Here is a 22,919-nt window from a genome sequence, read left to right as displayed (position 1 = left end):
GTGATGAGATATATAATTCATGAATACAAATTTTAAGTTGTGAATATCAAGAGACAAATTATGATTCTTTTGGATAAATCAAATAGTGAAAAGATGAATCATAATAAATGATCTTGATTCAAATGAAAAACTTAAGTCATTGAAAATCAAAAAATCAAGATAAACCATGATTTATATGGATAGTTCTCCTCTTTAGTAAATGGTGAAAAGAAATCTTGGGAGATCAAAGATCTTGATTCAAAAAATCTTGAGTATAAAATTCATGATTCGAATAAAACTCATTCAGATTTAATTTGTCAAATCATCAAAATCACTTTTTTGAGAGATTCAAAATACATAAATAATTCATTAATCTCTTTTTGAAAGATTTGATAAGCTTTTAGGGATAGAGACATTCTCAAGAATAATGCATTCTTATTTTTTTTATTCTAATTTAAGTGATTTATTTCATGTAAGCATGCCCAAGTTTTTTTTTTATGTCAAAACCATACATCATGTTTAAAACCAAAAAATAAGATTTATCACAAAAATCATCAAGATCAAAAGTGTAACACATGATTTCAAAACATAAGATTTCAAATCATCATTACCTCAAATCCTCATGCATAATATAAAATCATCAAGCATGATACCAAAACTTTTAACATTTTCATTACATTATTAAACCATCAAGCATGATTTTCATTACATTTTCATTACATTATTTGTTGTAGTAATACATTTTTCTTCTTAAGCGAATCTAACTCTTCATACTTAGTGCTAGGAGTTAACATGCAATTGTCATACTTAATTTTTTTAATTTTTTAAAATTACTAGAAATGCATCAAGTAATTTCATAGTAAAGTAAAAGGGTTTTGGTTGAGTCACTTATTTTGTTTTCGGATGTAATTGTTTCATCCCATGTCGCCTTGAGTGCTTTCTTCTTTTATGCGAGCATCTTCTTCTTCAATTGTGGACATTCACTTTTGAGGTGCCCCGACCGATTGCATTCATAGCAAGTTATTTTATCTTTTTTAAGTTCATTTTTATTCTTAGATTCTTGTTTTATGAGCTTCTTTTAATTTTATTATGAGGAGTTTAAAGTCATCATCACTTGAGCTTTTGCTCGAGTGGTCTTCATTTGTATAAAGTGTCAAATCGTTCATGTTCTTTGGAAGGTTGTTCGCATGTTCATCATATACCTTGCACGTCATTTCCTATTATCAATGAACCAATAAATTATTTCGGTGGAAAATTATTTAAGTACTTTGCCTCTTGTATTGCAGTTACTTTCGGATCCCAATTTTTAGAAAGAGATCGTAAAACTTTATTAACAAGTTCAAGATTCAAAAAATATTTTTCAAGAGCTTTTAAACTATTGATGACATCCATAAAATGGGTGTACATGTCAATAATAGTTTAACTTGACTTCATTTGAAATAATTCAAAATCATGCATCAAAATATTTATCTTAGAATGTTTAACTTTACTCATGCCTTCATGCATGATTTCGAGTGTATGCTAAATGTCATGTGCAATTTTATAAATCAAAATATAATTAAACTTATTTTTATCTAAAGTGCAAAACAAAGCATTCATCGCTTTAGCATTCAAGGAGAAAATCTTCTTTTCTAAATTATTCCATCCGTTTATTAGTTTGGAAGACTTTTCAAAACCAAATTAGGCTATATTCCATAAATCAAAATTTAAAGAAAGCAAGGAAACTTTAATTCAAGTTTTCCAAGATGTGTAATTCATCCCATTGAACATAGGAGGACGAATGATAGAAAGATCTTCTTAAAAGCCAAAAAAAGTCATCTTTCTTAGGTGTTAAACGAAACAGAGAGAAACTGGCTCTAATACCAACTGTTAGGACCAAGTTGACACTAAGAGGGGGGGGGGGGGTGAATTAGTGCTTTCGAAAAAAAATTCAATTTAAAAAAATTATGTTCAATAAAAACCGATATCGGAAAAGAGTGCTTGACTTAGATTAAGTGAATTATGTAATTAACTCAGAAGGTAATAGCAATGATAATGAAAAGCAAAATAGAAATTGCACACTGAGTTTATAGTGATTCGGTCGTCGTGACCTACATCCACTCCCGATTCCTTTTCACTCGAGGCCATCGACTTCCACTACCGATCTTTTTTCAACGAGCGAAGATCAACTACCCTTACACTCTTTCTCCTTTTCATGAGTTTATAAGAGAACCTTTACAACCCTCTTTTACAAGTGTTCCCTCACATACCTCTCTTAGGACTATCACTAAGCTCTTGGATGAGGGACTCTATACTTAATAGAGTTTACAATCTTGGAATCATAGAGTTTTTACTCTATTTTCGTGTGTATTCCAAATGTGTTCAAAACTTAGAGCCAAAATTCAAATCCTTAGGTTTTCGAGGTATTGGCAGTACCATCACCAATATTAGGCGGTACCACATCCTGATAGATTGACAATCGATGATATCATCACTTGTCAATATGATATTAAATGATACAACCGTCTAGTCTGACACTAACATTGGGTAGTACCATCGTCCAATCTAACGGTACCATCGCTTGACATAGTCTTGAAGACTATGTCTGGGTGGTACCATCACCCAGACAACTTGGGAGGTCGAGTCCCAAGCGGTGGCACCGCTTGGGCCTACTAAGGATTGTTGCATGGGTATCACTTGGCCCAAAACAGCCCTAGCTCAAGCCCAATGAGCCTGTAATTAAGTTGATATTGTTTTATCTCAATATCAACTCAATTAGACCTAAACTAATTCGATCTAGACAAATTATTACAAAGCACGAATCATATGTTGTCTGGCAAGTCATTGGTTCTTCCAGCACATCGTCCGATCCGTTTGCGCATCGTCCTCTCATTCAGCGTATTGCCCGATCGATATATTGACTCCTGCAACTTCTGATCTCCTTAGTGCAATGTTTGATCTTTCGACCCGATGCCCGAACTCATAACACAAAGACTTTTTACCGGTACGTCGACCGATCCTCCGGCTTAACATTCAATCTCCTGACATGTTTCACTCCGACCCAACATCCGATTTCTCCTACTTTAATCTATTTATTTTTTCTGATCGAAGTTAGTCCTGCGTCACTTAAAATATAGATTAGATCATAAACTTATCAATTGATTTCATCATCAAAATCCAAGATTCAATAGAAAAAACTTCATTATATTAAATGTCTCACTGAAGTCTCTCTTTATATCAAAGAGAAGAGATTATCGAAGAAGCTCCACCCAATGAGGTTATTCTCAAAAGGCATGACAAAGTCAAATATCAAAAATTTTATCGAGACCACGAGTATGATACTAATAACTATCCTAAATTAAAGGAACCAATAATAAAAGTTTATAAGAGGTAGACATCTTACGAAAAACTAACTCGGAAAGATATCTCCATAATCCTAGTTACCCATAGAGATGCAAATTGATGTCATCATTAATGGTCTGCTAAGAGGGATAGCTCCTTGGCTAAAAAGGTTTTGCTTGAAACAACATCAAGAAGTGACATCGCTTCAACGAGGATCCACAAATCACCTTCAGGAGAAGGTGAACCATCTCAATCCAAACTATGATCTTACTTTGCTAGTCTTGGTTCGAATAATGAACGCCCTTATCAAGTGGGTCATAATCGATATAAATAGTTTAATTGACATACTCTATTTTAGTGTATTTTAAAAAATAAGTTTGAACTCTATTAACCTCATCCAAATGTCTTCTATCTTGATTTGGTTAATGGTAAATCTATCTCCTCTCTTGATTTGTTGAATTTCTATAATACATTTGGCTCGAGCCCATACTAGAAAATGATCAAAACAACATCCCTCATACAATGGTATCATCGGGAGGTTGACTTTTTATTTGAAAATGATCAAAATAACATTCTTGATAGTCAACATCCCCTCAACCTTAAATACTGTCATTGGGAGGTCAACTTTCAACATCTTTGAGCTATGGCATCCACACATTATATGATAATGAAGTTTCCCTGTGTCAGTCGAAAACTATAGAGCAACCTAACCAAATAGTATAAATGTTGCTTAAGTGTTGGTGTCTTTACACTTAAGGCCCTAATGTCAATCCAATAATTGGATCCGTAAGATGAGTCAAAACTCTAACCACTATATCTCACGCCGGATCACCTATTGATCAAAGTCTCTATGGACCCAAGCCACCTTGTTTGGAATGTAAGGGTTGGGGTAGCCCTCATCGAAGACAAAAGAATAAAACTCATCAACTTTCTAGGCTATGAAAGTTTACACTAGATTATCAATAAGTTATCGAGGAAGAAGTGGACAAGTTGTTAAAAGCAATTGCAACCCCAAAGTCTAGTACTTGAAGTGACTCACAAATATTATAATAATTAAAATATCTAATGACAAATAAAGAATATGTATTAACTATAGTGATCTGAATAATGTTTGTCTAAAAGATAAGCTATATGATGCCTTATCTAAATATAAGAAACTCCAAATAACATTCGAAGTTCAAGAGAACACTTTATTATGGATACTAGCACATAATGCTACCAAGTTACCCCCTTTGAGTTATTGAAGCAATCTATCAATGAATAATAAATAAAATATTTAAGTTATAGATTGAACGGAATATGGAGGCTTATATGGATGATATATTCGTGAAGAGTAAAAAGATACACTCAGACATGGAAGACTTGATTGAGGCTTTCAAGACTCTTATGAGATTCAACATGTGTTTGAAACCGATCAAATGTATTTTTAAAGTCTAATCTTAAAGGTTCTTAGGGTTCATCATTCACTAGAGGGGGATTACTATGAAACCTAGAGAAGGTGAGGACCATCTAAGAGATAAAGCCACCTACCTTAGTGAAGGAAGTCCAAATGCTAATGGGGCATATTACAGTATTCAATCACTTTTTATCTCGATCAAGCAATAAGTGATTTCTCTAAGTCTTGAAGAGCTCTAGCAATGTCAATATTACTGAAAGATTCTATACAACCCTTGTTAGCCTAATAACTACCTGGCTATTATACCACAATACATCTATTCTTACCTATCACATGAACTTTGATTATGCTTGGTCATCACCTCCTTCGTCATCAACACAACCTTAATTTGAGAAGTAGAAGGTATTCAGAGATCGATTTATTACTTCAATAACGTGTGGAGTGACAGAGTTTTTCTCTAATGCCAACACCCTAATATTCACTAACCGGTAGATCTTTTCAAAATCTAATGCCTTGAGGGGGCAATTAAAGTTGTTGATTGAACTCGACATCTACTACATGCCAAGGATGCTAATTAAAAGTCAAGTGTTAGTTGACTTTATCTAAAATCTCACCTATCCAACCTCAAAGACCATAATGCAGATTGGCAATGAGTCCATATAAATGATTTGGCTATTGCCACTTGCCACTAGGGGTAGAGTAGATCTGTTTCTATAGGGACCTGATAGGTAGACCTATGAGCATGCCCTTTGTTTTAGATTTGAAGTAACCAACAACAAGGTGGAATCTGAGACACTACTCTCCTTGAGCCTGAAAGCTCCTCATCAAGAACCACATAATTTGTTGGGAACTAAGTGAATGAAAACTAGAAGGCTCGAGATGATACAACGACAATGTATGAAGCTGAGGTCACAAAAATTGAGCACCTCGGGAGGAGAGAATCATAGGGTCGATGCCTCTTTAAAGGCAACATCGAGCTTCACCGACTGCTCAAATTTAAAATTGGTAATAGAAACATTGGATTCCCAAAGTATTTAACTCAATCGAGGTTGCATAAATTGGGGGCTAGGATATAAGACAATACCTAGGATAAATCTTGATTAATCCCTCCACATTTAGATTACCAATTGAATCCAGTAGAAATCTTGATGAATCCTTATGCACCTTTGGATTCTTTTCTCTTTTTTTGTTTGTTTATTTATTTAATATTCATTCTTATTTTTAATCAAAATCAGCACATTTAACGATGGCCACGCCACTGTTCGTATGCATCAAGAGAAATCTGGTTTGATCAAATTAGTAAGACCTGAGGCTGACACTCTTGTTCTCCAGAAAGACTACAACAGTAGCATATCTTTAGTAAGAGAGTAGTTCACCATACTGGTAACAGGCAAACAGCAATTATAATGAAATAAGTTCAATTGTCACATTAAATGTGTCACAAATTGTCACAAAGTTCCAGGATCGACTAGATCATTAGATCATCTGATACCAGGATAACATCATGAAGGATACCTCAACTTGGATCAAATACCTTTAACACAACATTCAGGAAGAACACAAGAAATGAAATGTCAAGCTAGTGTGATGCTGCTCTCACCACCTGGAGGTTTGCGGATACCACCAAAGTAGTATCGAGGAGGATCCTTCCTATCAGCAAAGATATCATTACCGATCAATTCTTTCAGCTTTGCTTTGCTTCGTGTCTTTTCAGAGAATCCTGGCGGTGCAACATCTTTGAAGATGCCATTGCCAATTAGATCTGCTATTTTCTTAGCATGCATTTTCTTGGAAGTTCTGGCTGGAATTTCATCACCAAACAAGAAATTGTTTGGACCAGCAGTACGCTGCCATAGTCACAATACAGAACCATCAAATATACATATTTAAAGAAGACAGTAGGAAGAAAGCCACAATATAATGCACATCTAGGAAGAGAAACATAAGGGGAAAGAAGTCGAGGCACCAAAAAATTTAAGCATCAACTGACTGACTTGTGCAATATTTACCGTTGGGGGTGATTTTCTTGGCGTAGTTCTTCCAAGGCCCTTGTCATTCAGCTCCAAATATTGTGCTGCCAATGGCCTAAGGGGAACTTCTCGTGGACGAGCAAAGATGCCATGCCCACTAAGTTCCCTGGATTTCGCATCAGATAATCGTTTCTTCAATCTAGGTTCTGATTCACTCAGCAGAGTTCCACTTAATTCTCGCTGCTTGGCAACCCCAGCCAATAGCATTGGTTTCTCAGGTAAAATGGTTCCTTTGCCATTGAAACAGAACTGGCCAATTGCATTAAAAAGAAATTACGGTTACACAATAAAACAATCATATATCTATAGGCAATCAAAATTAAGGTCAGGAATCTAATTGTTCTCACAAAATGAAATATTTATAATTGTTCACAATCAATTCAAAGATCTTGCATTCAATTAATAATTTCAGTGAAAAAAATTTCTCGTGCATAAGTGTAAATCATAACCAGTGTGGGTAACTATAGCATTTAACACTTCCCTTCACAGTATATAAAATTAAACACAGAAATTAAAGTTTTACAAAAGCTACAATTCAGAAATTTAAACAGTATTTAATTTTCATGGTGGATAGAGTACAATACCTGATAGTTATGTGAATATGTCCCATAGCTAGAAGTCAAAAAAGAATTCTCTGATTCTAATTGAACATCATCATTGTTAACTGCAAAAATGCCGCTACCAATCATTTCCTTTAACTCAGGACCTGAACATTTTTTCAGAAAAAACATGCTATATTATAAGAACATGCCATTCTGTATATGTAGGTAAAGGAATAAATGACACAAATGAAATTTTCAAGCATTAATGTTTATGCATTTGCCTTTACTTGCATAAGGATGTATGAATTGGTTCATAAGCTTGTTTAACATGATATACTCATCTAAATATGGCATCTTAAATCCTTTTTAGGTTAGTGTTGTTGGAATAAGAGGCACAGCAATGTTCTAAACATTCCATGATCACCAGTGCCGAATGAAAGTGGCATCCCAGTGTAATTGATGAAATGAGTTCTCAACAACCTTGTACATCATGGGAATGCCCGATATCAGCTTAGCAAATAAGAAAGGTTGAAGCATCTTTGCAAAGCATCATCTAATATTACATTCTAATGTACAACAGCAAAAGGCACTTACATTTACAGAAAAGAAATCTCCATAACAGTATGAAAAGAGATTATACCACTAGATATGTTAATGACCAAGTTATCAATAAGTTTCAACAATGGATTAAATGTGTAAGCCACCAATGACAGAAAATTCACTTAGAAACATCAAAATGCTAAGTAATCTGCCATGTCAAATGCAAAGCGAAGTATTTAAGCTTCATATATATTGAAAACATATAAAAAGGACAAACCACAATAGTATGTATGTATCCCAGTGCAGATCAACTCTGGAGAGGAGAACACAATAGAAGGCTCTCTTGGGCTATGCTCTCAAACAATACTTGACAGTGGTTTTTGTTGTCCCAGGATGAAGATTGATATTGGAGGTGGGTAGCTCCTAGAACCACCCTCTCGACATAAATAATTGTGGCAACTATGGACCACACCGGACTTAATCTAATATGCAAGTTATTTTCAGTTGGGAATCTTGACCAAACCCAATTTATTCTAAGACTGGAGATGGTTGGATCCTAGAACCATCTTGACATGAACTGAGACTCAACCAATACTAATTGACCATGCCAAATTTAATCGATTAAACAAGTAACACTCAGTAGGGAATCTTTGAGTTTATATGTCCAGACAAGAGCAGTGATTTACGCTTCACTTCCAGGCGGGGCGTTTCAAAGAGGCGCCGCCTAGGCACTGGGCGCTTCGGGCGAGCGCCTGGGTTAAACCAGGTGACCGAACCAACGTTTTAGGTCTGGTTCGGTCTCCGGTGCTTTAGTTGGTTCAATCGAACCAACTAAAGCACCAATATCAACTGTCGCTGCCCAACCCTAACCCTGCTCGTTGCCGCTACCGCTCCCGCTGCTTGCTGCTGTCGCTGCTCGCTACCGCTGTCGCTGCCACTGTCGCCGCTCGCCACTCCTGCTCCCGCTGCTGCTGCTTGCTGCCGCTGCCACTGTTGCTCCTCGCTGCTCGCTGGTGCTGCCGCTGTCGCTGCTCGCCGCGCCCACCCCCGCTCCCGCTGCCGCTGTCGCCGCTCCTGCTGCCGCTGCCTCCTTACACTTCCACTCCCGCTCCCACTGCCACTTCCTCTTTTCTCAGTCAGCATCCCCTTACACTTCTCTTCCTTCTTCTCCTTCTGTATACTGTTAACAGTATACTAATAATAGTATTTGTATTTATTAGATTAATAATATATTATTTTAAATTTTGAAACTTTTTGTTAATGTGACATTATGATTTTGTATCTTAGATTTTCTTAATTTAATAGCATATTTTTATTTAAAATTTTAAATAATTATATTTATTAATTATATTATATATTTTTATATTTTAGCGCCTCGTTTCGCTCGGGCGAGCGCCTAGCGCCTCGAGCGTTTTTTGACCTTAGCGCCTTTTGGCGCCTAGCACTTTTTAAATCACTGGACAAGAGCACAAGTCAAGATTTAAGCAATACCCATATGGAAAACTATTGATGAAATCAAAAGAAAGGGACACAGTTTGTTCAACCAGCTTGAGAACTTTTGTCTTTTGGTAGTTGAGCGCCAGTGGACTTGGACACGGGCAACTGGTTGACAGATTACCTATACTTGGCACTTAATGTATTTTCTATGCTGCTCTGTGGATGTGAGACCTCCCAGAAGAAATGATAAAAGTTACCATCTTGTATAGTCAAGCAAACAAGATAAAATTTGAAGAGTTTGCAGATTCACAGTTGGCTGAATAAATGTACCAAAAAAGCCTACTCCTGGAAATTCACAAAGTCATATTAGCTTTCTCAGCTAAATTTTAATGATTTTCAGGTATTTTAATGATTTTACCTAAGGTAATTTTTTTCTCAAATAAAATCTACCAGAATCTGCCAATTTTAGCTTCTATATTGAGATTTTTTTTTCATTTGGCTTTGATTTGTTATTGACCTATGAGCTTTTCACAAAAACAGATTAATTATCGACTTTCTCACTGTGGCTTTATTACATCCAAATTTATTAAGGTTGTATTGACAGACAATGTATTGATTTTCTTTTGTGTTCAATGACGTACAGAGTATATACATTATGCACTTTAACAAGGGTGATTTGTTTAGCAGAAATTACAGAGACTGTTAACAACAAAACAATCTTGAATGTGTTTTGTCTGTGAAGAAATGAAAATCTACTCATGCTTGTGAAAGGCTCATATCTATCATATCAGAAGCCCATTTCTCTGCCTGATGGATGGATCCAGTATCGAACTCCAAACTTATTTCACCAGATCATACTTCCTGCCAGTCTCAACATATGTGTTTGTATTTTCAACAAACAAGCCTCAAAGAACAGCCCATTTATTCTTCTCCCAATCAATCTCACTTCATTTACCAAAAAAATGGCTCGTAATTTCTAGAGAAAATGAAAATAAAGAGCAAAACTAAAGCATGAGACTCCCACCAATGCAGGTCCAAAGAGGGTCAATGTTTGCATCCTTACCTCTATGAAACTCCAAGCAATGCCGATTGATACACGTTCTAAAAATGTGTGGCGTAAAGCATGAAAGACAAATTACTGATAGTGAGCTTGAAAGAGTTCTCAGGGTGAATTATTATAAGAAAAGTTCAAGTTCGCACTAACCCTTAAATTCCTGAAATACTTAAGGCAGATAAAATTCTGAAATCATATCTGTTAAGCAAATCGTCGACTACATTCCGCACTAAAATGCGCCTTTGCATCTGAACTAGAGAAAAAGACTTCAATTATCTATTCATGAATCGATCATTGTTACTCAGCAAAGGCAGAAAGATAAGGTTAAAGGATACACATTGTATGATGCAAAATACCTAGTCGATGTAGTTCACAAAACGACAAATACCTGCCAGATCCATGAACTCTATTATTGGAGGCTGAGCACGAAGGAGTTCTACCTCTTTAGAGCGATGCCGGCGTCGTCCTCCTCTTCTTCTTCCTCCTCCTTCTAGGTCTAGTATCCAATCCGACAGCTGCAACTTCCATGATCAGACGAAGATAACAACGCCGTAGGACACGGCGACAGCGGCGACTTCGTACCTGGCGCGGGCGGCTGGCGACCGTCGAGGCGCGCGAATTCCTCTCCAGCCTGCTCTCTCTCTCTCTCTCTCTCTCTCTCTCGCTCTCTCGTATGGCAGCAGAGCAGTTTTGTGGAGGGTGCTTTGACATATGTGCTGTACAACAACGGAGCGGTTTGCTGCAGAGTGCTTTGAGATCTGTGTCAAGCGTTTGTTGGGTGGAGGGAGTAACGCGTGGATATAGGATTTTCAATTTTGGTTTTGGGGTACATTATTACACTACTAATTACAGCTTATTTGTATCTCGAAATTTTAATTTATGTTAGTTAATTGATTTCCTAAATTGTAAACCGATAAGAATAAGAGCTTTTTTAATTGGTACCAATTATACTATGCATAAACCTATTGACCGTAGTAATTATCAATTAAAACTTCATCCACCATTATTTTCGAGAGAAGAGGTTTTAATTGATTTAAGGAGGCGATTAAGGACAAAGAATCATGCACCCGTATTGGCTTTAATATACTATGAAGAGGCAATCTAGTGGTTAGGTTAAGACGCAGTGTATAATAATACCATTATCTCGGACACTTGTAATGCTTCAATAAAATGAGCATTTTTTTTTCAAATAAATACATAATACGAAAACCTATTTCAAGATGATTGTTTATTTTCATGATAAAATTACAGAAGCATCCTTCGAAATCCATGATTTTCCCCTCTATATTTACTTTTTAACATACATATCCCTCCAAATCCTAAAACCTTAATCGTATATAGATGAATTACGGTAATTCATCTATATACGATTAATTTGTGCAAATGAATTTAAAAGTCATTTCAACCATGCGGTGAAGAATTTGCACAAATGAATTTGTGCAAATTAATTCATCTATATACGTGAAGAATTTAAAAGTCAAGAAGAAAAGGTCACAGCTACATCAATTTGTGCAAATGAACAATTAAACAAGTTTAAGCCATTTCAACCACAACTGCATTGTAAGGTTTCAAGAACTGCATAGCCTGTGAAGCAACGGAGTCTTCACATGCAAAGTCAGGCGAGTACACAATCTACAAATATACAATTAAGCCTGCTTTTATAGTATCCACCGAAACCTTTCCAAATATTATTGGATAACACTTTTATTCCGATTTGTGTTTGTCGCACTCGAAGGAGCGGTAACCTTGGAGACTCGGCAAAAAAAGTCTGATGCAACATCACCAGAAGGCCGAGGAAACTATATGACACTGTACTATTTATCTCTCAGCACAATGTAGTTGTGACCATTAGCCTTCTGTATTTTTGATATCCTCCGGAGGATGTCCGCAAAGGCATTCTTATCCTGCAAAAAATTTATTTGAGTGATATCAGGTAATAAAGCAATTGATAATTGCAAGTTGTTTTCCAGAAAGGGACAAGGCAGCAATCTCATTAGTAGAGACTAGCAGTCTGAAACAATTTTTATTGTGTTATAGAAATCATGAATATATTTTTGACAAGCTAGAAAGCAATTGAACGGTGTAACACATACCAAACAACTGCAGATGTTCTAAGAAGTGATATAGCTAAACTAAGAGTGTGATGCGTACAAACCAGGAGCTAAAATTTCAATCACAAAAAAAAGGTAAAAGTATTTAATGGAACACTTAAAAGGATCCCTAGGTGAAACATTTTTCGCATAGTTTTCATAAACCTAAATAGCATTGAAGCCCCAGTGACAAACAAACTCACATAAATTCACCTGACCAAACAAACTAAGTACTTTGCAGATGGTCTGAGGGAATTCGATGTCGATCAGCCTACCTATGAAAGGTTCAAACCAAAGGCTTCATCACCTAGGCAACATTCCCAGATGCCTAAAAGACAGCATGTAATAACAAAATCAAGAGTCGTTTTAGCCAAACTATACAATATCGTGGTCTCCGAAATTCCAGTTAAACAGAAGAATAGACATTCAAAACCAAGTATTCACAGCGAGCAAGTATAGTTGGACAAGGTTATGGGTTTAGCAGAACCGATACAGATGCTCAAAACAGGCAACCCTGGACAACCCAGTAAACAAGTCTCCCACCACTATAGAATCTGGGGAACAGAGGTAAGACAAGCTTATCACTCCATGCATAGGAGTAAGGTTATCCCCATGAACGACAACATAAGATTTCCAATAAAAATGGGAACAATGATTCATGATTAGCGACCTATGAGTTACAAATTACTGGGGCAAAGTACGTAACTATGCTAAGTTATAGATGTTGAGAAATCAAAGAACTTCAGAAACATGAAAACTGAAAGAGTGGCTTCCTTTGGTTGCACCTTTACCCTGAAAAATCTGGTGTTTGATTTAGGGACTAGAAAACTATATGCCAGAAACTGTGCAGCATTATCAACCTCAGAGAAAGTAAAACAATAACAATATCAACAAACCTCTTGAGATTTTAGCCTGGCTTTGAATTTTGCAACCAAGTCCTGTGTTGTCAAAGGAGTGGCAGAAAGGAGTACAGTTCGAATTTCATCCTCTGTTACTGGAGCTGTAGAAGGTGTTGACCCAGGTCTGGAAGTTGTAGCAGGAGATGATTTTGGAGGTACATTAGATTTAGATGAAGTGGGAAGCTCATCCTTAGCACTTGGCTGAAACAGAGAAAATTGATTTATCATAAATGCAAGACTGAATAACAACAGTGCACTTGCTTCAGTATGCCATTGACAACAACAAGACTTATAAACCAAAGAATCCTAAGAATCATATAATGGAGTACATACATTATCCTTCATCTTCTTCACAGGTAAACCATTATTGTTCTTCACATCATCACTCCCAGGTTTCCTCTTTGCTTTAGATGATTTTGATGTAGTTGGAGTAGAACGGGCAGATCCAGAGGGAGGTGCTGCTTTTGAGGGAGTGTTTTCTGTTGGTTCGTCTTTGGGGGCATCCTTTTGTTTTGGAGCCAGCACAGGAGACATGCCAATTTCATCATCCTAGACATGAAATACAGAATATTAAGATTTATAGAAACAATATGATTTATAGAATATCTTGACAGCCCAATAAACTTGGTAACATGTCATAAATCCTAGCAACAGAAGAATCTCAGCTTGTTAGAAAGATAATATAATAGAAAAGTACACATTCAGATTGTGAAGGTTCCAATATTCCAATTGTTGGAGACCTTCAGTACAACAGCATAGAAGAATCTCAGCTTCAACTTGGTGCCCAAATGGTCAAAACAATTCAAAAAATGTACTTTTCGCAAAAGCGAGGTGGCTCAAGGTTCATGACACGAGAAATTTAAACAATGAAAAGCTGAAAAGCTTAATCTGCAGTGAAGTAATTAGTGTATGCAAAAACACTAAATGTTATGCATATATATGTTGCAGCAACCATTTGAAATCATATATATACTGTGAAGAATATATTCATATACCGTTCTCAGTTTTATTGCAAGAATTTAGCATTTCAATGATTGTGGATATGATCTTTGATGGAGACACATATGACCAAAAATTTTAATGGAGTCTATGTGTGTCTTAAAAGAAAATATAGCTACAACATGAACATCTTAACAACTTGTGTAGTTGTAAATAAATAAATCCAAACACATATAAGCCAAATAATCTGTGAATAACATAATTATATATGTATATGTATTGCATTACCACACAATCTAGCAATTACTGACTCATACAGTCCAAAGGAAAGAAAGATGCTTGTCAAAAAGGCAATGCAAAATAAAAAAGGATCCTACATGTAATTATTACAGCATGCACAACCAGACTACCAGACTAATTATTACAGCATGCACATCCTATGATCCAGAGGACATGGAGAAACAATGAGAAAGAGTAGACAAACTCACAGATTGTGAAATGCCAAATAAACACTTACATCGTCATCATCATCTTCTTCTTCACCATCAGATTCGTTTAATCCAGCAGCTCGTCCAAGCAGTTTTTTCAACTCCTTTCCAGATTTACTCAACCCACCATCTTCTTCGTCTTCCTCCTCATCATCCTGTGCACATTACAAATAGTAAACCAGCATTATTGGCCAAGAAAACTTCCTAGAAGACCAAGTTAACATATAGACAACATATTAATCAAGTTTGACGAACAGAAAATGAATAAAGGCACAGCTTCTTAATTTTATAAACTAATTTAAAATATCAGAAACTGTTTTTTATAATTAGCAATAGCTTCAATATTTACTAAAATTTGCATCATTATTAAATGTTGGAGAACAATGAAGGCTTCTCTGATATAGATAAGCAACTACTAGATGACGACAAGTTCTCAGCATCTATAACCGCTCAAAAATAAATCAATCAAAACACCAGCATCTATATAGATACAGTGCAGACAGTAGTGCAAATAGAATGCATATGCATATTTATTTGCTTTATACATATAGATATAGCATCGCCATATCTAGACTTTGGGTGTTTGCCCTGTCGATCATATCCATGTCAACAAGTCTCTCGAGCCCATGACAATAATACTACTTGCTTTCTTCATATCTCAAGTTTCCATAAATTATGAAAGTCTTCTGAAAAAAGTAAATCAAAGAACAGAAGTACCACTGATCATAGATGTGATGCAAGCAAAGCACCAAATCTCAGACCACATGGTGGTGCCTTCCATCATGAATATCTCAACTAATCAATTTGATATCATCTTAAGATCTATGATCAGGACAGCAAATAGAATGCACATTAGAAGGTAGGGATCAAGGATGGTAGGAAGAAAATACTGCAGGGAAAGAAAGGGTTACTATAAGTGAGAAGAGAGCAACCAGGGCATGTCTGGCATACGAGGGATTCCTTTATTCCTTCATTCATAAAATGTAGACCATAGTACCATACATCATTATTTAAGGGCACGACTTTTCGGCTTAAATATATTAAAGCGACACAGTCAGAATGAGTCTCATAGGATGTAATAATCATTGTAAATAGCAATTATAAATTTCTTTCCAAGCACTGGATCCCAAGTATATTTCTTCCAGGATTTAAAGAAAATTTGTGTTCTGTAGAAACCAGAAGGCAATTTCAGTTTCCAATCTGTTAAGTCGGTTCAAGAAAACCTATGACATTCGAACCAAAGAATATAATAAATTACCACCTACTTGAGTCCAAACAAGATTCTTAAAACACATATATGGTTGGTTGTTTAAGGGCCTAGCTGCCCACTCCTTTAGCGGTATGTCTCGTGGCCCTTTCCCAAATAATGATAATTTAAAACCAACTAGAAAAGGGACATGAACTGATCCAGAACTGAGACTGAATCCTACGAAGAATAACTATAAAATTGATTCAAACTATATCAAGAAACCTAAGCTCACTGGATCTGATCTTAATAAGTAACAAGCCTAAATGATTAACAACTCAACCCAAACCATGGATGCAACAAGATGTGAGGGTGACTAGTGAATTTATGCTCAGTAGCAGCAGAAGCGATCCACAAACTGATACAAAAGGATATAATGATTCAGAGTGCATCATGTCAGTATGCAGTTGATGAAATCAACTTATTGAATAATCTGAAGGCAGATATACAAAGATGAAAGACCCAAAATCCCTAAAGAAACAATTAATCCATTGTCCCTCAGAAACTATGTTTTGACAAAATCTAAGGCAGTGTCAAATCTTATGCAAAAAAAAGAAGAAAAAAAATCCAACAAATCAAATCTCATCCTAGCATTGCTGGAAGATGTAGTTGCCATAAGCCTAAAAAATTTCATGCCATAAACTTCTGCAAAAGATACCTGTTTAATTTCAGGGGGAGCAGGAATCTCAGGAGCTAAATCTTCTCTTTCCTCTGGATCATTACCAACAGCTTCATCATCATCAGTAAAAGTTTCTTCATGCTCCCAGTCATCACCTAAAAGATGTAAAAGAATATGAACCGATCAGCAGATAAAAACACACATCAGATAGGTACTAAATTTGTTTAGTACAGATAAGGATGATAATAATCCCAATCAGATTTATGGCAGATATAGTGGTGAGTTTACATGGAATCAGATATCATCCACAAATAATTAACACATGTATGGTGTATCAATCCCCTAATCAGAATTCAACTTAGACCAACTCAGTTCATGTGTTCCTTTATCTCAGACAAACCTGAGCGCATGGTGACTTGGTTTAGCTTATTCAGTGAACATCTGTAACTGGATATTCTATGACCATGAACTTATAGACAACTAGACAACACTATACATGATTTATTATACCACTATTGAAAGAGCTATTCTGAAATTACAGGTATTAAAAACATCAACAACAGTAACACTGGGACCCACCTTTTTCAATGTCATCATCATCAAGATCAAATTCACCCCCTTTTGCACCTTCTTCATCATCATCAACACCCTTTTTGCTCAGTCCAAGCCTATTCTTTCTTGCCTCCTCTTCATCCTCATTTTCTTCACCCTTGTCAGAATGCTCTCCATCATCACTGTTCTTTCCTTTCTTAAGGCGACTGCTTCCATCAGCCTCACCTTTGCTTGCTTCCTCATTCTTCTTTACTTCACCAAAAGCAGCAGCCCCGTTAGTTGCTGCCTTCATCATCCACCTTTCATATCCAGTTGCATTATGTCTCCTCTTGTTCATTTTCTCTTCAGCCTCTTCCAAAGTTAATTGCTTGTATTGTGCAATTTTGCTAAAATTGTACCTGTAAAGCAACTTGGAATTATGAGACATAAGACCTCTTCACGATTGAGTATTGGCCAACAATTATGAGATGTAAAGCAACTTGGAATACATAGTATAGGCATCACGACAATAAATATGGATATAATTTATAACCTCATCTCATATAAATTTGCAACAATCCTCAAAAGGAGCAAACCAAGCAAATGAACAATCTTTTGTTATTTAGCCCGCGAAAGATGGGGGAACAAAACAGAAACCAAGAGAAAACAAAAGGACAGCTAGGAGATTTCAGAAGTGACAAGGAAACAATATACATAACTCCACAAACAAACTTGTACCAGGAACCAGCAGGAAAAGCAAGGAACTCCTTCCCATGCATCATTAGCAAATAATAAGTAGCAGTTGTAGATTGTGAGCCCTCAATTTGACCTTGATACTGATGCTGGCCAGTCTCATCTTCCAATATCCATGGTTTATTCTTGTACTTCTCCTGCACCATTCCATTAAGTACATCTAAATTCAAGAAAGGTATACCAATACCAATAAGGGCAAACAGCCATACTCGCCAGACATTGATATTTAAATAAAAACATACGCAAAAAAACTAGCGTCGAGAGACTTCCACATAAATAACCTCAAGTCCTTTAAAATCTAAAACATACAAAATCATCCAGAATGCTCATGTTCACAAAATCATATGTTGTTATAACAACTATCAGATTCCTGTTATGTTCCTATTAAGTACAGATTCTCGAAGAACAATGCATAATGCAGATGCAAGTCAAACTCATACATTGTCTCAAATAAGAACATGGGAGCCTTTGCTCCAATTTGATCATAGAGCTCCTACATTCTAAAGATAGCAAATATATTTTTTAAAAAAACTAACTATACTGTTTGACAAGACAAAGATATTGTCATTTCTCAGTTACAAGAATGAGAAACAATAATTTCTTCAATTTCCTCCCAAAGACCTGCATGGAGCCATGGAGATCTATCCTTCCTCTTGTCTATGATTCTACTTAAGCCATGAACTATTACAACAAATCCTCTTGTTTATCATTCTATTTTAAGCCATGAACTATTGCAACAAATCCTCTTGTTTATCATTCTACTTAAGGCATGAAATACTGCAACAAATAATAATGGAACAAAAGGAACAACTTTGGAACCCTTAAGGTGATTAAGACACCTAAATAAATTAGATTGACAAATCAATTCAATAATTCTAAAGCCAAAGAACTATTCTATTGGTTGTCTTGTCCATGGATTGCAATTTCATGTCGGGTACTTCCTTGGTCAGACCAGTATGTACTGTCAGTACCGGTGGACTGACAAATGGTACACCAATATATACTGAGAGAAGAAGATGAGGAGGAGAAGAAGAGGAGGAGGAAGGAGGAAGGAGGAAGAGGAAGAAGAGAAGGTGGTGGAGGAAGAGAGGAGGAAGAAGAAGAGAGAGGAAGGAGGAAAGGAAGGAAGAAAAGGAGGCAGTTGAGTAAAAGGAGGAAGGAGGAAACCGAAGAAGAAGAGAAGGCGATGGAGGAAGCAGTGGAGGATGGAGGAAGGAGGAAGGCGAAGAAGAAGAGGAGGGGATGGAGGAAGTGGCGGAGGAAAGAGGAACAGGAAGGAAAAGGAGGAGAATGAGGCGGTGAAGGAGGAGGAAGAAGAGGAGAGAAGGGTGCATACCTGAGATCAGCAGCGTCTGATGTGTGGCATGGAGGTTGGTGGCGAAAGGTGGTAAGTGACAGGGCAGAGGGAGGTGTGCATACAAAAAACAGGGCGCAAAGTCCGTGCATACAGAGAGGGCTTGTGTGCGCGAGCCCTAACTGAAAGAGTTCATTTTCGTTGATAGGTTGGACAGAATTGCTTGAAATAGGAGCAGTCCACATCTCGGTTTAGGCTCGGACCGTTAATATTCATATGAACAAACCAAACAGATTATACTTGACTTCCTTGCATCTTGTCTATAGCTTATTGAACTAGCCTAACCAAAATTATACCTAAAATACACTACCTTGCATCATGTCCTTTTACTAATAAGCCATAATTTGTATTTGTAACCTTTTGCAAGAACACAATAGGTAACCGGCCCAATCTTATATAAAGTAATCATAAAGGAAACAAATGCAAAGAAAGGTCATAGAGCATGGTGATGATTGTGCATACCTTCAAAGTGTCAGTGAGTTGGCGTCCTTGAAGGCCTTCTTTGTGAAGAGACCACCTGTTCTCTGAACTCTTCTTCGAAAAAGGTGGCAAGCCAGTTACAAACCTACCGATATAGAAAGCTTTGTCTATGTTGGCACTTGCCCGTACATTATATTCCTATATAGGAAAGAAGAAGCAAAGTTACAACTAGATCAAGTAGACGCAACCATGAATTTTGTAAGTTCCAATGACAAGCTCTACCATTTTCTAATAGGAATCCATCTAGAGAATCTTCCATGGACAATACATATATGCAAGTATATAACAACAGAATGTAAATAACACACTAAAGAATATAACCATTTGATGATTTGAAAAGGCAGTCTAGATAACAAATGTCAAAAAAAAATTTTGTTCTACTATGATAATACATGCCTACCGTAACATGCTGTGTATAGTAGCAAGTCATTCAGAGTTGTTCTGCATTGTTATCTCAAATGCAGTTTTTTGTTGCAAGTAAATAATTAAAGAAAATATATTCTCTGAAAAGCCTCACTGGCTTTGGGACGTCGGGAGTTCGATTTGTTCTGAGTTTTTGACAGCTGTTGAATATAATCTTAACAGTAGGACAATAATAATTGTCTTAACAGCCACTGAATAATGAATTATAAACTATGGTTAGTTCTCAAAAGACTACATTCGATGGACCATTACAGAAATACTAAGAAGACAACTCTGACAACTCAAGAAATAATATTATGTATCCTCGTGCACATAGAACAACAAATTTCAGCAAATTCTGCATATAGCTTCATCCAGAGAGTATGAATCTTACAGAAATAAATAGAAAGTATGAGACAGTAGGCATATAATTGATATTGGCCTATAGATGCAAAATATTGAACATAAAATTGTATATTCTGTAGATAAGAAAAGGAAAGCTAGAGATGACTAGTCAAAAACTCCACAATATGATATTAGAATTACAAAGTTTTAAGTGAAAACTTTGAGTTAGGGAAAATAAAAAAATATCCGAGAAAAAAAATGAAAAATATCCAGTATCCTACTAGCTATTTTACAGGAAAAAAAATACTTAAATAATGTATTAAACAATCATCAATATCCCACACGTATGGATATCACTATTCACCAACTCTTTACTTGAGTATCTATATCATGATCCTACACAACTCTTTACTTGAGTATCTATATCATGATCCTATACAATTCTTTAACTTTGTTGAACCTGAACCACTAGCTCAAAATGCTTAAGTAAGAAGTAAGCTTTACCGGTTAATTAAAAACTAAGCCATAGTAAGTTCATCTGCATTACAAAAAAGGAGATCCCAGATATATACCAAAGACAGCTAGTCTACCAAAGAGCTCTCTAGGAAGGTGAAGAGTGTTTGAAGCTGAAAATTGCTTTAAAACAGAAGCAATATTGGAGAAAATGGCTTCCAAAAACCAAGGAACAGGAGATGTACCTTTGACAATCTAAGTCAATGGAACAATAATAAACCCATTAGACCTTATGAATTAATCCAAGTCTTAACCTATTTCCGATGTGGAACTAAACTGGGATGTTATAATCTAATTATATTATCTATACCATTAAAATATACATCCATCGTGAACCATTAAATACAATTCAAATATCAACTGATCAAACTATACACTCAAAGCGAATACATGATAATGCTTGGACAGAGTGCGTCTTGGCACGAGATCACATGTCATACACTTGGAAAGGCAACAAAGCAACCCGTTCTGGACCAGGAGAACAAAATTTGTGGTTTCTATTGGGTAGATTCTACGTCTCCTGCCTCAATTGTCCAAACACCAAATTTCACACACATCCGAATTAAGTAACCATAGAAGAGTCCTATAAATTTACCCACCACAAGTGCACCACAAATTAAGAAGGGAAATCGGACAACATCAAAAGAAACACTAATCTTCCGATGCAAAGAAAACCCTAACCTGAAAAAAAATAGAAATAGCATCTAGGATAAGGCATGTTGAGGAACATTTTTAGAGGTTATATGGTGACAAAGAAAGGAGGGAAAACCCCTTTCTGATCAGGAGAATTAAAAATCTTGCATCGAATTTGAACGAAATGTCTACTCCAGATCCTGCTCTTTACCAAAATACAAATCCATCGATATCAGAAAAGAAAAAAAAAAAATACCCCGATTCAGATCGACGAAACCCTAACCTTGAAACGTCTGCGAAAACCGACAAAATCCTAAAGAAGGAAAGGGAAAGAAAGCCCGAGGTCTGAACTGCAAGACTCGGATCCGATTGGGTTGACAGGGGGATCAAGCGCTCACCCGGATCAGTTTGGTGATGAAGGCGCCGCAGAGGTGGCAGCGGCCGCGATTGGTCGCCATGGTCTTGCCGCAGGAGAGGCAGAGCGTGGTGTGCTTGCAATTGCTCCCGTAGAGGTCGGACGTCGACCCGCACCCATCGCAGCACGGCTTCAGCACCAAGTCGAAGCTCATGGCGGCACACGATACGGTGGAGAGCGGTGAAGGAGGAGACGAAGAGCTGGAGGGCGAAGAAACGACGCCGTTGTCTTTTAACGGCAACAGTTTGGTTTTACACGTCTAACCTTCCGAGGTTTCAAAATAGGGGTATTTAACCCTATAAATTTTAAGAATATATATACGCCGCCGTATCTGACGTCACTAAATTCCATCGAAAATAGCGAAAATTTTATGAAACTAAAAATTTATCTGATGATAGTGTAGTAAATTCACTCAGTCGAGAATTTGAATCCTGATAATTTTTTTTTATATCTAAAATTTATATGAACACTTATTTATTCTAACAACTGATTGCAGAGTCATGTTCCCTTAATACTCATGAAGAAAAGAGGAATTGACTTGGACAAAAACAAACGAAATGAATTATCAAAAATAACTTTAATTTAAAAAAAAAATTATAATTTTTAATTAGAAATAAATATAAATTTAATATAATTTTAGTAAATATAATTTAAAGTGGGAAAGAATAGTGACATATTTTTTTTTGGATTTTATGGAGTAATTTTGTAGTATGTTTAGGATTTTTTTTCGTTAATATTGAATTATCTACGAACAAATAATTTTAATTATTATATTATTTTTTAAATAACTTGATTTTAAAATTTAAATAATCAATCGATGAATATATATGATTCTACTAGTAAAAAGTAATAATGGGACTCTATGTGCAATAGATCAAGGTTTTCGATTTTATATATATGGATATCAATTTGA

The 22,919-nt window shown here is 36.2% G+C and overlaps 2 protein-coding genes across 7 annotated transcripts; both read right to left on the bottom strand.

Annotated features, from left to right (window-relative positions):
• Positions 1-6,097: 6,097 nt before the first annotated feature.
• LOC103971330 (uncharacterized) lies at positions 6,098-11,043 on the bottom strand. 6 transcript variants are annotated; one of them, XM_009385325.3, is made up of 5 exons: positions 10,882-11,043; positions 10,688-10,814; positions 7,311-7,432; positions 6,691-6,975; positions 6,098-6,543 (listed from the first exon to the last, which is right to left on the bottom strand). In XM_009385325.3, the coding sequence occupies exons 1-5, from the start codon at positions 11,008-11,010 to the stop codon at positions 6,271-6,273; spliced, it is 936 nt and encodes a 311-aa protein (XP_009383600.2). In that variant the 5' UTR covers positions 11,011-11,043; the 3' UTR covers positions 6,098-6,270. The 6 variants fall into 6 exon arrangements, with proteins under 6 accessions (XP_009383600.2, XP_018675996.1, XP_018675994.2 ...); XM_018820451.2 differs by having other exon boundaries at positions 10,740-10,814; XM_018820449.2 differs by having other exon boundaries at positions 6,706-6,975; positions 10,882-11,040.
• Positions 11,044-11,797: 754 nt separating this feature from the next.
• On the bottom strand, positions 11,798-22,273 carry LOC103971315 (transcription initiation factor IIF subunit alpha). The gene is made up of 9 exons (XM_009385307.3): positions 21,990-22,273; positions 19,681-19,836; positions 17,850-18,001; positions 17,160-17,530; positions 16,620-16,735; positions 14,745-14,870; positions 13,622-13,837; positions 13,286-13,489; positions 11,798-12,203 (listed from the first exon to the last, which is right to left on the bottom strand). Exons 1-9 carry the CDS (start codon positions 22,158-22,160, stop codon positions 12,114-12,116), a joined length of 1,602 nt encoding a protein of 533 aa, XP_009383582.1. The 5' UTR covers positions 22,161-22,273; the 3' UTR covers positions 11,798-12,113.
• Between the last annotated feature and the right edge of the window lie 646 nt (positions 22,274-22,919).

Source organism: Musa acuminata, chromosome BXJ3-11 (assembly GCF_036884655.1).
Source record: "Musa acuminata AAA Group cultivar baxijiao chromosome BXJ3-11, Cavendish_Baxijiao_AAA, whole genome shotgun sequence".
Taxonomy (NCBI): Eukaryota; Viridiplantae; Streptophyta; class Magnoliopsida; order Zingiberales; family Musaceae; genus Musa; species Musa acuminata.
This window is presented reverse-complemented; position numbering and strand designations above follow the sequence as displayed.